The 15790-nt window shown below is 38.4% G+C and overlaps 1 protein-coding gene across 2 annotated transcripts in view; it reads left to right on the top strand.

Annotated features, from left to right (window-relative positions):
• LOC132841499 (zinc transporter ZIP11-like) overlaps window positions 1-15790 on the top strand; it is a 103777-nt gene that overhangs the window by 71493 nt on the left and 16494 nt on the right. For both annotated transcript variants that reach the window (XM_060863836.1, XM_060863835.1), the window contains exon 6: window positions 2910-3080. In XM_060863836.1, coding sequence (XP_060719819.1) covers window positions 2910-3080 — 171 coding nt within the window. The remainder of the gene's footprint in view (window positions 1-2909; window positions 3081-15790) is intronic.

Below are 15790 nucleotides of genomic sequence, written 5' to 3'. Positions count from 1 at the left end.
AATTAATTGTACTTTCTGTTACTAATCACACTCTCTGTGCCCACACACGTCTTGTTTCTCACCCTGTAATCGTCACTTTGTTCCTATTTCTTTGCTTACTTAATATCACTCTTTTGATATTTTGTCTCTTTCTTGTAAATTTAATTTGTTATAAAAACAAGCAACGACAGTGCTAGAATTTGTTAGAAATAAATCTATAATAATAAGAAGCATTGAGTGGCCATTTTAACTAATAAAATGTGCCTTTGTTACTTGCAGCTTACTAAAGCAAATATCTTCAGCTATAGATCAATAGCTTAAACTTTAGCATGTCGTAGGTACAGTACTATTTCTACTATAGATATCTACATAGAACTGATTGATTTGTGATTGAGCTGTTATGATTTTCTTTGTCTGTAATTTGAATAATATAATATGCATTATAACAGAGTATATAATGATTTGATATGTAATGTATTTTAGCTTGAAAAAAAAAGCGAATTTATAAAGCATGAAATCTCTTAAAGATCTTTCTTTCCTTCTTTCTTTCTTTCTTTCTTTCTTTCTTTCTTTCTTTCTTTCTTTCTTTCTTACTTTTGTGTCACTGTTTAGGGTATTTTAATTAACTGTGAACAGAAAATGACTTAATGCATCTGAGTGTGTAATTGATTACAGTCCCTACAGAAGTGGTGTATTGCAGAGATTGTGTCTGTATAATTAACACACTATAATTGTTTCTTCTTTGCTGAGTAGTTCATTATAACAGGGAGTATTTAATTAAATACTTTATGAACATGATTAATGTGTATCCTGAGGGGAAACAGTGTTTCCACAGTTTGGAAATAAACATGGAGGAGGAGAGTTGGCAGGGTGACGAGTGAGGTAGTGAACAGGGGACTTTTGGTAAATGCTGGGAGTATGGGGTTGGGGGACGGGGAGGATGGGGACGGGAACAATGTCAAGTTGTGCCTCCTCTCCCCTATTGTTTCACAAAAATGTTATAATTTTATTTTTTTTATTCTTTTTTTATTACTTTAGTATGAAGACATGTTTTTATTTAGATTTTTTCTGTCCAAATAAAGTCCTACTTTATTTGAGTACTGACCACTAACACTGCTGCTGAAGAGTATTGAGTTATTGAGTGTATATATACAGTAAGAGTTTCATTGTCCTCTAAGCTGTAGATACAGTAACATCTATTTAGATGGGACTGTTTTAAGATAAGGGAAAATAATTAAATTTGCATAAAAATAGTTAAAACTGTCCAACAGTGAAAGTAACTGAGGTTCTTTTTTGTTTTTTCTTTTTGTAAAAAGCTAAATATATCATAAACCTCTGCATGTCTTCTCATGGGATTTGAAATAAGTCTTACAAATATTGCAGTATTAATATAAATGCAGTGCTCATGGAAGTTGTATGGAGGTCTAATGTAATTGACATTTAAATAATGTTACCATTTATTCAAGATTTGTTCTTAAGTCACAATCTTAATAATGAAACACAACAGATTTATACTGAGAGTAACCACGACATGCAGATTTCATACCCAGGCTGTTCATTTCAGTTTAACAAATTTTTTTGTTTGATTACAGATTTTATTTGGATCTTGTGGGATTTGGAGACAATACAAGAATCCCCTACTTACAATGCATAGTTACCTATTGATCACTCAGGAGAAATGAAGATGCTAAACAAATTCATATAAAATCTTTTACTTGAGTGTGAGGAGAGAACATCACAGAGAACATCTCATAGAGGAAACATTTGCCAACAACTTGATGACTTTTTTGTCCTTGTTGCAAACCCAATATGCTTCATTACAATACTTTATCAGGAGAAGGTAATGACATTGACAGGAAATCACAGGAATACAGACCCTTAGTCTGTATTAATGTACTTAACTAGATAATATCACTATATGTTATTTACTTACACTTAGCTACCACATTATAGCTGATTTTTGTCAATTAGGGTTTTTTTTTTGGCTTCCTAATGATGCCAGTCCATCCTTGTCTGTTTATACGTATGCATCTGCATTATTTCAAAAATTGCAATTCAGAGGTGCTTTTGTGACAGTTTAAAGCCCTCAGTTTTACTGCAGATTATTTTGTATAATTACAATTATATAGCCCCCAGGTGGCCCAGCGGCAGGATCACACTCTTTTATTGCCGCAGCCCAGGTTCGTTTCCCATGCAGGGCACTAACCCAGCCACTGAAGAGTTAATTCTCAGTGCCCGGTCCCGAACCCGGATGAAAATGGTAAGGTTGCGTAAAACCTGTGCCAAATCTAATATGCGGACCACGTGATCCACTGTGTCGAGAAATTATTTAAAAATTATTTAACCATAGTAGTGGAATATGCTACTAAAAGATGACTCCCATAATTGGACTGCTGCTACATCATTTTGTTATATTTTGTCAGGTTTGAGAATGAAATTAAAAACTGTGCTATTATCAAACCATGACTACGTTTTAGTTATTTATAACTTTATAGCAATAATACTAAAAGGGTGTAGTGGATAGCTGAAGGTTAATCATATTCTAGTGTTCTTCATTACATTTTACTTCTTTTCCAAGTTTGCGTAATCCAGGCTATTGAGTCATGCAATGATTTCTTTAGAAATTGATTGTACATATTGATTTGTGTTTGTCAGTTCTTGTTAACAAGGGCATGGGATAGTTTAGCCCAAGCACTTCAATGAACAATGGTGATGACACACTTAAATGTTTATTAGTCTAAGAGGAAATGGTTGAGTGGCAACAAGATTGAAGTGCAAAACAATGCATTTTGATATTAATTAATGTATTTCAGGAACTTCTCTTTTTGTCTTCACACCAAGACTACTATTCTAATCACTTTAGATTCCAGCTAGTACAGTAAGTCTTTCCCCAGAGCCACACTGATGTTAGGCTGATGTTTCTCTTACAGATAAAATAGAGAATGGAGACGTTCACCATAGAAGAAAAGGAAACTACTTTGGTCAAGTAGCAGAAGAGAAGGAAGTGGGCGCTAGACCAAAGGAAGTCATTTGTCCGTCAGCAAGCAGCTGGAGACGGATAGTGTTGTTAATTCTGGCTATAACCATACACAACATTCCTGGTATGTCTTCTAATATATGCCATTCCTTTTTGTTTATTTCATTACTTTAAACACTGATATTAAAATATATGTTTGTGCTTATAAATGTGTATTTTCCCCAACTTCACAATAAAAAACAAATATTACCTATTTTAAAATAAATTTTGCCTTTAAAGCTTCAAAAAAAATTTCAGAATAGCATATGAATAATCTAAACTGGATTGGTGAGAGGAAAAAGTGTGTGTGTGTGTGTGTAAAATTCAATAACTCTAGCTTTCATATGAAGCACCTGACATTTAATGTCACCGAGGCAGATCTGCTTGCTTCACATCTCCTGTGATAAATATTCAGCTATAATAAACAGTGTGAACTTTGCTCTAAATGTAAACTAGAACCGGTTTGGACAGACTGCATGTCAGTCAGTCTGTCTGTTCATGTCTGTTTTTTTATTTATTTTTTATTCAAACAACCCTTTTCATATATGGTTCTTTCTATATAAAATTGTGTTTTGAATATAAATGATGTGGTCTGGTCAGGATTTGTAGCTCATCTGTCACTCCGCAAGTCAGATTATCACTTTGACAGTAAGCTGTACTTGATGTGACATGTTTCTGATAAAAGGATGTTTTTGGCAAAGGTGTTACTTGAAAAGGAATTTTAAAAGAGCTAAGGTTAAGTCTTAAGTTTAAGCTGTTTCTGTGTCATCTTTGTTTCTAGGCTCGAAATAAATCAATAAGCAATCATTGAGGATGTGTAGCTTGTAGATCCCTGCAAAAGGTCAAAATATCAATAACTGAAGATTTTGAAAACCTGTTGTGTGACAATGATCTGAAATTTTGTGTATGTACTGTATTGTACAGTAGAATACAAATATTTGACCCATTTAGCAAGAATGTGTATTATTATTCTCACAAGTCTGCTTTCATTTATTTCTGTATTTAATCTGTCTGTCTTGGCAAGTTTACTTTATTATTAACTGTTTGGATGGGAGTGATGAGTGTGGGTGTTGGCTGGGAGTGTGTGGGTGTTTGGGTGGTAGTGTGTGGGTGTTTGGGTGGTAGTGTGTGGGTGTTTGGATGGGAGTGAGGAGTGTGGGTGTTGGCTGGGAGTGTGTGGGTGTTTGGGTGGGAGTGATGAGTGGGGGTGTTTGGGTGGGAGTGTGTGGGTGTTTGGGTGGGAGTGTTGATTGTGGGTGTTGGCTGAGAGGGTTTGGGTGGTAGTGTTTGGGTGTTTGTGTTGATTGTGGGTGTTGGATGGGAGCGTGGCTGTTAGATGGGTGTCAAGTTATCTTAAACACTTCAGCTCTACCCAAACTTGAAAACGGCTTGTTCAACACTTGAAGGATGCAAAGGGACAACTCAATTCCTTTTTGGTATTTTTATTTTTCTTCCAGATGGTTTTGATGGCATTGGTAATATGTTGAAACAGTTGAATTGTTGAGTGTAATTGAATGAAATGAATGGCATAGGATTATGGACCACAGATTAAGGAATAGACAATAGGCGATAGACGATAGGTTGATAACCTTAAAGATAATCAGAAAATAAACATACATTACTTCACACTACCAATGCATGACAAGGCAACAAAGCATGGCTTTTAAGTAAAGGGATTGTTTAAACATCTCAATGTAATCCAACACTTCATACAATTACTTCCACTGCCACATTATCTGCACTAAAAGATACATTCAAAATGAAATGAATAATCACTTCTACTAGAATGAAACATTTGATTTGTGCTAACCACTAAATGCAACATAGTAAATCATCCCAAACATTACATACCAGTTGCGTCTTTAGGGTTGAACAACGAGCTGAGTGTTTCTTGTTTTCAAGTCGAGGAATACAAGCAATAAAGGAAGTGGCAACGCTAACCACAAACATTTTTATACCCATGCCCATTGTGCAGGTGAAAGCAGCCCCTCCAGCAACGCTGGCTAAATCATAAGTTCCACCTATACATTTGGGTTCTCTGCCCTCTTCAGGCCTGGAGTTAGAAAAGCTCATTCATAGTGTATTCTTTCCCTTGACGAAACACCTCCCACTTGACCTCCTGGTCCTTGAACCCAAGGAGGTCACACAAACTTCTGGATTAGACAGATTCGACTTTAGTTGTCAGATTCTTCTATTTCTTCAACAGGAAGTAAAACAATGATGCGTCTGACATCCCTATGAAGAATTGTAGCAGGTATTTTGATTGAGAGCTTCTTTGATTTCTCTTGAGCAGGCTTCACAGTTGGGATTGGGTAGCTGGGAAAAGATCTGACATACACATCTCTGACAATGCCCTTCTTGTCAATGTTGACACTGATGACCCTGCCAAGTCTATACTGACCCCTCCAGGCATTTTGGTCCGCCAGCCAGACAACATCTCCAACAGCCACATTCCTCTGTGTTGTGTGCCACTTACTCCTCACAAATAGATTGGGCCCAGCTAACTGACTCCACTTCCTCCAAAACCGGTTAACTTCTGTTTGGATAGTTTTCAAACTCAAAGCATCCAAGATCACCTCTGGGTCCGGTCCGTCCAAGCAGAAGGGAATTTGGGCTGATGTATTCTATGCAGTCCTCCCGGCTTTGAGTCCTGGCATCTATGGGTCTCTCATTGGCGAGGTTAGCAGCCATGTAAAGGAATGTTTGAAACTCACTCCATGTAAAAAGTCCCTCTCCTCCTACGTTGTGCAAGGCCCTCTTCACAGTGTGAACAGCTGCTTCTGCAGCTCCATTCCTGTGAGGGGAGTCTGCTGGGTGGATTTTCCAGATCCACTCTGTTCCATGCTTGGAGGCTTCATTTTCAAGCTCAGATTTACTCTGTTGATCCAAGAAAAGGTAGAGCTCTTTGAGGGCAGGTCTAGCGCCCACAAAATTTGTTCCAGGGTCTGACCACAGTTTTTTTGGATGCCCTCTCAGTGCTGTGAATCTTTGGTAGGCCAATAGGAAGCCTTCAGTTGACTGGTCACTGGCAACATCTGTGTATATAGCTCTAGATGCCATGCAGCAGAAGACAATTCCCCACACCTTGAGCTTGACTTTCTTTCTCACCTTGTCTTTGACTTCATACGGTCCAAATAAGTCCACCGTTGTGTATTCAAATGGTTTGGCTGGTGTTATTCGCTCAAATGGCAGGTCACTCATGATCTGCTGGCACTTTTTGGCCCTGGCCTTTCTGCACTCCACACAGTTGTCAACTCTCTCCTTAGCCAGCTTCTGGCCTTTTATCACCCAGGCTCTCTTCCTCATCCGGAGAAGTGTACCTGCTATTTCTTCATGATTTGCACTGTGGGCCTCTTGAGCTAGGAGAGTGGATATCCATGCCTCATATGGTAGAATTGGGACAGCAGTCTTGTCCTCATCAAAGATCTGGAACCTTCCTCCACAAACTAAGAGCCCAGTCTCTTCATCTCTGTAAACAGACAGTCTGTTGAGTGTGGTGTTGTGAAAGGTTCGACCTTCTTGAGCTGCTAAGAACAGGTCTCTTAGTGCATCTTCACACTCCCCAGCAGTGAGTACAGCTTGTTTGCTTCTGTTTGTTGAAAGAATATTCTCCCACTTTGGTTTATCTGAGGCTGTATTCGTTATCAACATCTCTTTCCATCTTGTTGCAGCTCTCCAAACCCAGGCAATGGCTCGGATTAGCTTGGTCAAACTGCTGAATTTCCTTCATATCAATCAGTTTTGTTACTGCAGAACCAGCTGGTGGTCTTCGAATCCGAGTCTTAAGTTTATCTGGGTTATCTTGCCCATTTTGCTGTACAACACACTGAATTTCCTTCTTCTGAACTCCCACTTCAGGAAGTATATCACCCTTGTTTCTCTTGGCTTGCGCTCTGGTCAGTGTTGCCGAGAAGGATTTTCTTTGAAGTTTATCTAGGCCTTCCTTGGCATACGTGGCGACTTCTTTGGCTGACTTATGTGGCCACTCTTCTATAGGTTGCTGCAGGAACGCTGGCCCATTCTGCCACATGGAATCTTCCCGGAGGTCTTCAGGAGCTGCTCCTCTTGTTATAATGTCTGCAACGTTCAGGCTTCCGGGGATCCACCACCAGTCTTCAACGGACGTGGATTTCTGGATCTCTCCAACTCTGTTTGCAAAGAAAGTTTGATATCCATAACTATCTCTCTGGATCGCTCCCAACACAGTTTGACTGTCCAGCAGATGGAGCCATCGTTCAATTTCAATTCGACCATGCCTTTCGACATACTTTCTAAGTCGTGCTGCATAGACAGCACCGCAGATTTCAGCTTTCACTGGTTCTCCCTTTTGGTCCAATGGTGTAAGCTTTGCTTTGGACTCAACCAATCTAATTTGGATGCCTTGCTTAGTCTCCCATCTGAAGTATACTATGGCTCCATAGCTCTTGACACTTCCGTCAGAGAACGTTATTCCCCAAGGTTTTCCAATCCAATTGACTGGTGTAAGGCTTCTATGGAAGGTAATTTGGCCAAGACGTGTGTATTCTTCAAATAGTTGGATGGCTTCTTCTCTCAACTTTTCTGACAGAGGTTTATCCCAAGTGTCTCGGGTCAGAGTTTTGCTTCCAGCTTCCTGAAACGCCTTTCTGACCAAAATGGCACCCTTTTGTTTGGCAGGTGTGACAAGGCCTATTGGGTCATACAGGCTAGCTACTTAGCTTAGTAGTTCTCTTCTCGTCAGTGGATTTGGAGTTTTCCCTCTCACCTCTTCATTAAGGAGATTTTGGCCAACCCTCATTTTCTTTTTTCTCCTTGAGAAATTGATTGAAGTCATGAGGTACAATCTATCCTCTTCAACAAATTATCCAACTCCAAGGGCTTTGTTGTCTCCTTCCCTCATTTGGTTTGGGAGAATGAATATTGTGTTTGACTCCGCTCCTTGTTCTCCTGGTACTCTCTCCTGCCTCCCACTTTGGCCTGACTGGACCCAGGGCTTGAGGAAGAACCCACCTGCCTTCAGCATCTCCTCAACTAATTTGATGTTCTGGTCCAGCTTTTGCAAGTCATTATGGGAGGTCAGGATGTCATCGACATAGGTATCCTCTTCTAGGATCCTACGTTCCTCCTCCATGTCGGCGAACATGGGCAGTTTTGCGGTCTCTCTCATGGCCAGTTGCGCACTGCACCCTCCTGGTCGATCGCCAATTTTTACCCTTGTGATGCCATACTCTTCAATCTCTCCTTCCTCAGTGTCTCTCCAGAGGAATCTGTGGAGGTGCATCTCCAGGTCTTCTAGCCAAACAGAATTATACATCTTCTTGATGTCGCCAAGGGCAGCATGGACGCCTCTCCTGAACCTGAGTAGTACTGCTCGGATGGGATTGAGGACATCAGGCCCTTTGCAGGTGAAAGCAGCCCCTCCAGCAACGCTGGCTAAATCATAAGTTCCACCTATACATTTGGGTTCTCTGCCCTCTTCAGGCCTGGAGTTAGAAAAGCTCATTCATAGTGTATTCTTTCCCTTGACGAAACAATGGGAGTGTTGATGAGGGTGTTGGATGGGAGTATAGAGGGGGGTGTTGGATGGGAGGTGTGGGTGTTTGGGTGGGAGTGTTGATTGTCGGTGTTGGATGGGAGTGTGGGTGTTAGATGGGAGTGTTGATTGTGGGTGTTGGATGGGAGTGTTGATTGTGGGTGTTGGATGGGAGTGTTGATTGTGGGTGTTGGATGAGAGTGTTGATTGTGGGTGTTGGGAGTGTTGATTTTGGGTGTTAGATGGTAGTGTTGATTGTGGGTGTTAGATGGGAGTCTTGATTGTGGGTGTTAGATGGGAGTGTTGATTGTGGGTGTTAGATGGGAGTGTTGGGTAGGGGTGTTGGATGGGAGGTGTGGCTGTAGGATGTGAGTTATTTAGATGTCAGATGCTAGTGTTTAGGTGGTAGTATTAGATGTTAAAATGTTTTAAAGCCCTGGCTCAATTTTCATAACTATATTCTATGTGATATTTTTTGGGAAATTGTGCCATATCCTCCCATGTAATCTCTATGTCTACCATATAGAAAGTTTTAAGTGCAGTGATGTTTAAGACTAGCTTTTTTAATTGGCTTTTAGAATTCTAAAAAATAATTCCTTTTTGGCATTTGACATTTGTTTCAATATAAAAATGTTGTTATTTCTCTGAATTGTTAAACCCATGGTTGACCTTTTTCACCGCCCAATCTATTAAATTACATTGTAAATAATCTGTTTTTATAGAATTTACAGTGAACCCGGAAAGTATTTTTACATTTTATGTTACAGGCTTATTCAAAAATGGATTAAATTCATTATCTTCCTCAAAATTCTACAAATAATACCCCATAATGACAATGTGAAACAAGTTTGTTTGAAATCTTTGCAAATATATTGAAAACTAAAAAAATTCACATGTACCTAAGTATTCACAGCCTTTGCCATGACACTCAAAATTAAGCTCAGATGCGTCCTGTTTCCACTGATCATCCTTGAGATGTATTTACAACTGTATTGGAGTCCACCTGTGGTAGATTCAGTTGATTGGACATGATTTGGAAAAGCACATACCTGTCTATATAAGGGTTCACAGTTCCTAACAGACTTCCTGTCTGAACAGTTATAAAACTATTCTGAAGTAATTTCACGGTTGCCACTGTCAATCATGTAGTTGTGGTACCAGTTGATACAGTGGTACTGAAAGGTGTGTACGTGTTTCTCTGTGCCAATACCACACAGTTTGCAGTAAGTAAATAATTCATCAGGGTATATCGAACTTCTCTGAAGTACCTTTACATCATAGTTAGTGAAATTATTGGTTTAATCCCTCAGACAGTTTTATTACAAAGCTCCTTTTGTGAGCATGAGATGACTAGTAATCATTTGATTAATATGTACAAAACTATAAGACACTACCTTCCACTTTAACTTATTCCCAGTTTAGTTTCTTTGACTTCCATGCATTTTAATAGCCTGCTTGTCTGTAGGAGTAATTACCTGCTGATCTGAGTGAATTAGTTTAAAGGGCCTGAAAGTCAAATTGCATTTGAGAACTCTTGATTTTGGATATGGCATTAACCTTTACACATAATGAGTAGACTGCCAGGTTATTGTGTTCCATTGTAACGATGAGTTGGTTTGATGTGGACTAATGTGAAGCAGAGTTACCGTTACCACACCAGAGTTAGTTATTCTCGAAAATGTTTTATTCCTTATATTCCACCAACAATAATTTTTTTTACATGGTTTCTGTTTATATTATATTAGCCCATTATCACATTATATTAGCTATAAAATAGTTATATTAGCTATATTATATACTCACACATCTCTCTTTGAAGTTTAGAAGACAAAAAAATTCTTGTTATTGACAAACTGTTAAGCTTAACATTCTCCATCCTGAATACTTTTCCATAGATAAAAACTTAATTGGAGATGAGCTTTTGATAGTTACACTGCAGACTCTGCGACTCTGGGACCTATTTACAGAAAACTGGACCATAACAAATACTATATATTTTCTTGTGTGAGCTGAAATAAACTAATCCATCAGTGCACTATTTGTTTTGGTTGGTGTTTGAACTTCAGGTTACTTTGGTAAGAGTAAACACATCTGTTTTATGAAGCTGCTTAATGTCCTACAGCTGCTCATGTAGTCCTTAAGGAATTGGTCCATTAATTAGTTTTATTGATTTTGCAGTATATGCGTGAGAGGTTTAGGGGAGAGGTTTAAAGTTTATACATTAAGAAGAAATATTTACAGTACATGCTATCACTTACATTCATATACATAGAATCAAGCTTCAAATAGATTACCTATTTGTTAAATTATGAATGTATTATTATATTCATATTTGTATTTGAACAACATCCTTGTGGATTGTGGAAGTTTAGGATTTACTGGACACTTTAATTGTAAAAAAAAATCTGTAACAAACTTGTATGGTTTGCATTGCAGTTTTTCCCTGCTTCAGCCCCACTGCAAGTCAGGATTTGTATCAATATTAATGTGTCTCAGGTCTACACTTTAATGTTTAGTGATAAAGGAAAGGTAACTGGCCAACTGTAGTATTATTGGTATGAAGGGACTTTATTCATTCTCTCCTGCACAGAAGGTTAGATAAATTTTGTTCATTCTTCAGTTATTTTTGTTATTTAGTTAGTAGTTGTACTATATATATAGACTGTTCAAAAAAATTAAGAGAACGCTTAAATCACACATTGAATTTCAATATACTGAATTTGAAAATCTTGAATACATTGAGAAATTTGTTGAGAATGATGAATGAACAAAAAATGTGACAGTGAACAGTCTGTGGTGCTACTTGGTGGCTTTGGATGCTCCAATACATAATCCTCTAGAGGTTGCCAATTGGATCCATTTCATACATTCAATTGGAAAACATGAGGTCCAGTCAATGGAATCAAATGAATGAACTCGAAGGAACATCTTTATTGTCATTGTGTGAACATAGTGATACAAATCGGCAAAATGGGGTTAGCAGCTCTGAAGATGACCTAATATTAAAAACATAACGAGTAATTAATTCAGTAGTAATAGATAGAAGCCTAAATAACAGTAAAGACAGTGTAAACAATATAAAAAGTAGTGCAGTGACAGCATGGTGTTATAAGAGATGTACTGTAGTGCAAGAGGCTGTACCTTGTAATTGCCTCAGTTTTGCCTGTATGCTTGTTAGTTGGAAACAGTATTCACAGCATATGTATGATGACAGTGTAGCATTCTAGACATTTTGATTGGTCTTAATAATATACACTGTAGTGCAGAATGTTATACCCTTCTAAAGTGAAGCAGTGAACAAGACAATACCTTATATAACAACATCATTGCATGTGTGTTCATGAATTGTGAACAGTGTTCACTGTTATGTATAATGATCTGGCAGATGATCCATACAGTGTGTATGGATAATTGTATTGTGAGGTTTTCGTGTTGATTCAGAGCAATCACAAGTCCGGGGAAGAACCTATTAAATCTGGTGGTCATTTGGTGCATTTTTCTCTTGTGCACACCTAGGAAACAGATGCTTGGATCTGGGTTTAGGCCTAATGCCTTTGTCATCCAGAAACTACTTACACACACTTGCCACACTGAGGTCAGGCATTGACATGTACCAGAAGGAACCCAGGACCCAGGGCCCACGTCACCAGTGTAAGGTGTGACAGTGGCTCTGAGGATTTCATCCAGTACCAAACAGCAGTAAGGCACCATTGGCTTTCACCCAATGGTTTGTGTAACCATCCAAACATATTGCTACCCATACCGTCATTGACCCCCCACCAAACCTGCCATACCAGATGAAGTTACAGGCAGCATTGCATTCCTCATGACATCTCCAGACTCTCTTCTGTCTGTCTGTCTGTCTGTATTTGGTGTAACCCTGTTCTTATCCATGAAGATACTAGGGCAATTGCAGAAATGCTAATTCTGGTGTTCTCAGGCAAATTCCCATCAAGCTACACAGTGCTCTCACTAAAGGATGTCAGGCCCTCATGCCACCATCATGGAGACTATTTCTGACAGCTTGGTCAGAAATCATTGACACCAGTAGCCTGCTAGAGATTATTTTCTAGGAATCTGGCAGTGTACTTCCATATCCTCCTTGTACAAAGGACTAGATAACAGTCATGCTGAAGGGTTGTTGCCCTTTTATGGCCCTATCCAGCTCTCCTCATATAATGGCCCATGTACAAATATCTCCTCCATGCTCTTGAAACTGTCCTGGGAGACGCACCAAACCTCTTTGTGATGGCATGCATGGATGTGCTGTCCTGGAGGAGCTGGACTAACTGTGTAACCTTTGATTTGGTTGCAGGTACTGACTCATACTACGAGTAGTGACAAGGACCCTAACAAAACATAAGAGTAGAGTCAAATCAGTCAAGAAGAATAAAGAGAGAGCGATTGTCTGTGGCTACCACCTGCAAAACCATTCTCTTTTTGGGGGTTGTCTTGCTTTTGCCTCTCCGGTGTTACTTTCATTTACACCAAATCAGATACACAATCACTTATGCTGCCTAACTGGACAGATAAATACCCTCAAAATGTTACTGTAATGATTGTGTTCCCTTATTTTTTTTGCACATGCAATTGTGCAAAAAAATGTGTATATGCAATTTTACTTCTTGACCATTTGGAATGAATCATTTAAATATTCACATGGAGTGTGATGTTACCTCCACTCAGGTGGTGTTAACATCATGGAATGGGACTGTTTGCTGCCTTTGAATCTGAACAGCTTACAATTATTAAGGGAACAATTACATTACATTAACAATACATTAAAAATTGTAACATTTATAGGAGAATATCAGAGATCACTCAACAAAAAAACATTTTCCTGAAATTAACCTATTAAGATTCTATAGTATGATGTAGGCTGAAGAACAAACACATACACCTGCACATCTCAGATGTTGCAGGAAGCAGGAGCAGCCATGACCGAACCCTGCACACCCATGGCTACTGTCTTTCACTATATATAAATAAATATATCCCTTGTGTGTGTGTGTGTTTATATGTTGGAATCAATTTGTATTTATTTCATTTTGCATGTTGCATTTATCTGCCTATCAAGCTTTGTTGTGCATAACTAAATTCAATTCATTATGTTTTATGTTTTATTTTGACATTATTGCACACATCTTTCATTACCACAGTCTCAGCAGAGGTTTCCTCTTCTAATTAAGGCAGTTAAGTCTAAATGCACATGGCCAGTTCATTAAAGTTAACATTTGCAATTACACACACTAAAAATGTGTGCTATTAAATATGACAAGGGTGCAGACAGTGTGTATGTGTTGTATGTGGTGTGTGTGCGTGTGTGTGTGTTTGGAAAGTGAGATCATTATCATCCCATTACCACAGTGTGACACTCATTTTTTGTGACCTCAGCTGTTTATGTAAGTGATAGACTTGCGGAGGTGCCATCTTAAAAATGTGCTTCTCCTTACACTACATTTTAGTGTGATGCAATCACACGTACCGAAGCAAATGATTTGTACATTTGCTCACATGTATGTTAGTGAATGAGTGGGATTCAGTTCTTTATAGACAGCACAATAGATACAAGATGTCAAGCAAAAATGTGAGTTATAACAAGCTATTAAAACAAGCCCCAACCCAAACTCTCTACTGCTACACAAAACAAGTCATTCATTTAGATTTTTTCTTCTTTTTTCCTTCAGTTATTTTTGGTGCTAATCAAGCTACATTATAATCAGCGTCACGAATTTGATTGTAATTGGGCTTCAGTTTATCTGAAACTTTTATTTGCTCTGTAATTCCTTTACTACTAATAACCCTACTGAGGGCATAACCCTACTGAGGGATATATGTCCCTCATATATGAGCGACATGTCTGAAAATATTTGGGGATTTTTATATAAAATAATATACATATTTTTAGACCCTCTTATGTGAGCAGTAACTCTTCACAGCTATGCCAAATATGAAATTATATAAATATTTAGCACAGACTTGTGAATTATATAAGACAGTACAAGGATATAGTAAAACGAGAATGGATAAAAGAAGTAGGATGCAAGGAGTCATGCAATATCCATAGCAGGGCTTACACTTATTCATTTTACTACTTGACCACTTTTACCCCAGACCCAAGCACAGACAAGATAAGGAATCAGCTGTACTTTGAGTACATTCACTAAATGAAATATATCAGGAGCCATTTCCCTGAGTTTTTGAAGATCTCAACAGCAGGGATTGAGAGACTGGTCAGAATTGTGGGAAAGATAAATGCAGCCAAATAGCTGCATTCAATTCATTGTTATTAGACACCTTGAAGAGGCTTTAGAGTGAACATTTCCTCAGACCCAGGCAAAGTTTTACCTTTTAGCATGACCTGAAGCATATCATATTTGTCTATAAGTCTCTCCATAATATTGCTCCTCTTTACTTATCTGAACTTCTTCATCCCTACTCTCCTATTAGAAGTCTTCGTTCATCTGTACGGCTCAAGCGTAGAGGAGAGCGTGCCTTTTCTGTGGCCGGTCCTAGACTATGGAACTCCCTGCCATTAGAGATTAGGACGGCACCCTCCGTTTCTAGTTTTAAGTCCATGCTAAAGACTCACCTATTTTCTCTAGCCTTCTCATGATTGCCCAGGGGTTTATGTTTGTCTATATTTTATGGTTTATCTTTATATCACTTTCTTTTAAACTGGTTATTTTATTTTGTCTAATTTTTTAATAATTCTTATTTTGCTTTTTGAACTCTATTTTATTGTGCATGTGTGTATTTTTAAGTGTCTGTGTAATGTCAAACGCACTGTGAAGCACTTTGGTCAGCCGTGCGGCTGTTTGTAAATGTGCTATATAAATAAAGTTGAACTTGAACATATACGAAGCAAAAAAGACATCGCTGAAAACGGCTTCAGGGGGAAGACTCTGAATGTCTTTGAGTGGCTAGGACTTGAAAACCTTGGAACTTCTATAAAGAGACACAAACAGGGCAGTTCCTAGGTGCTCCTGGTTGAACTGAATACAAAGTTCTTCTATGACTGTGGAATACATTTGTTTTGAAATTTCATTATGGATTATTGTGTGTAGATCACAGGCACAATAGTACATTTGATCTATTTTAAATCTATGACACTATAAAGCAAATTAAGGGACTGAATACATTCTGTACCCACTGAATATTACATATGTTAATTCAGTGTTCCATGAGGATAGACTGGTGTCTTTGGGCTGCAAATATCAGAAAGTAGAAAACATATGGATGCGTCCAAGGATTCTTTTTTTTCCCTAAGATAAACTGATGTC

Source organism: Tachysurus vachellii, chromosome 2 (genome assembly GCF_030014155.1).
Source record: "Tachysurus vachellii isolate PV-2020 chromosome 2, HZAU_Pvac_v1, whole genome shotgun sequence".
Lineage (NCBI taxonomy): Eukaryota > Metazoa > Chordata > Actinopteri > Siluriformes > Bagridae > Tachysurus > Tachysurus vachellii.
This window is presented reverse-complemented; position numbering and strand designations above follow the sequence as displayed.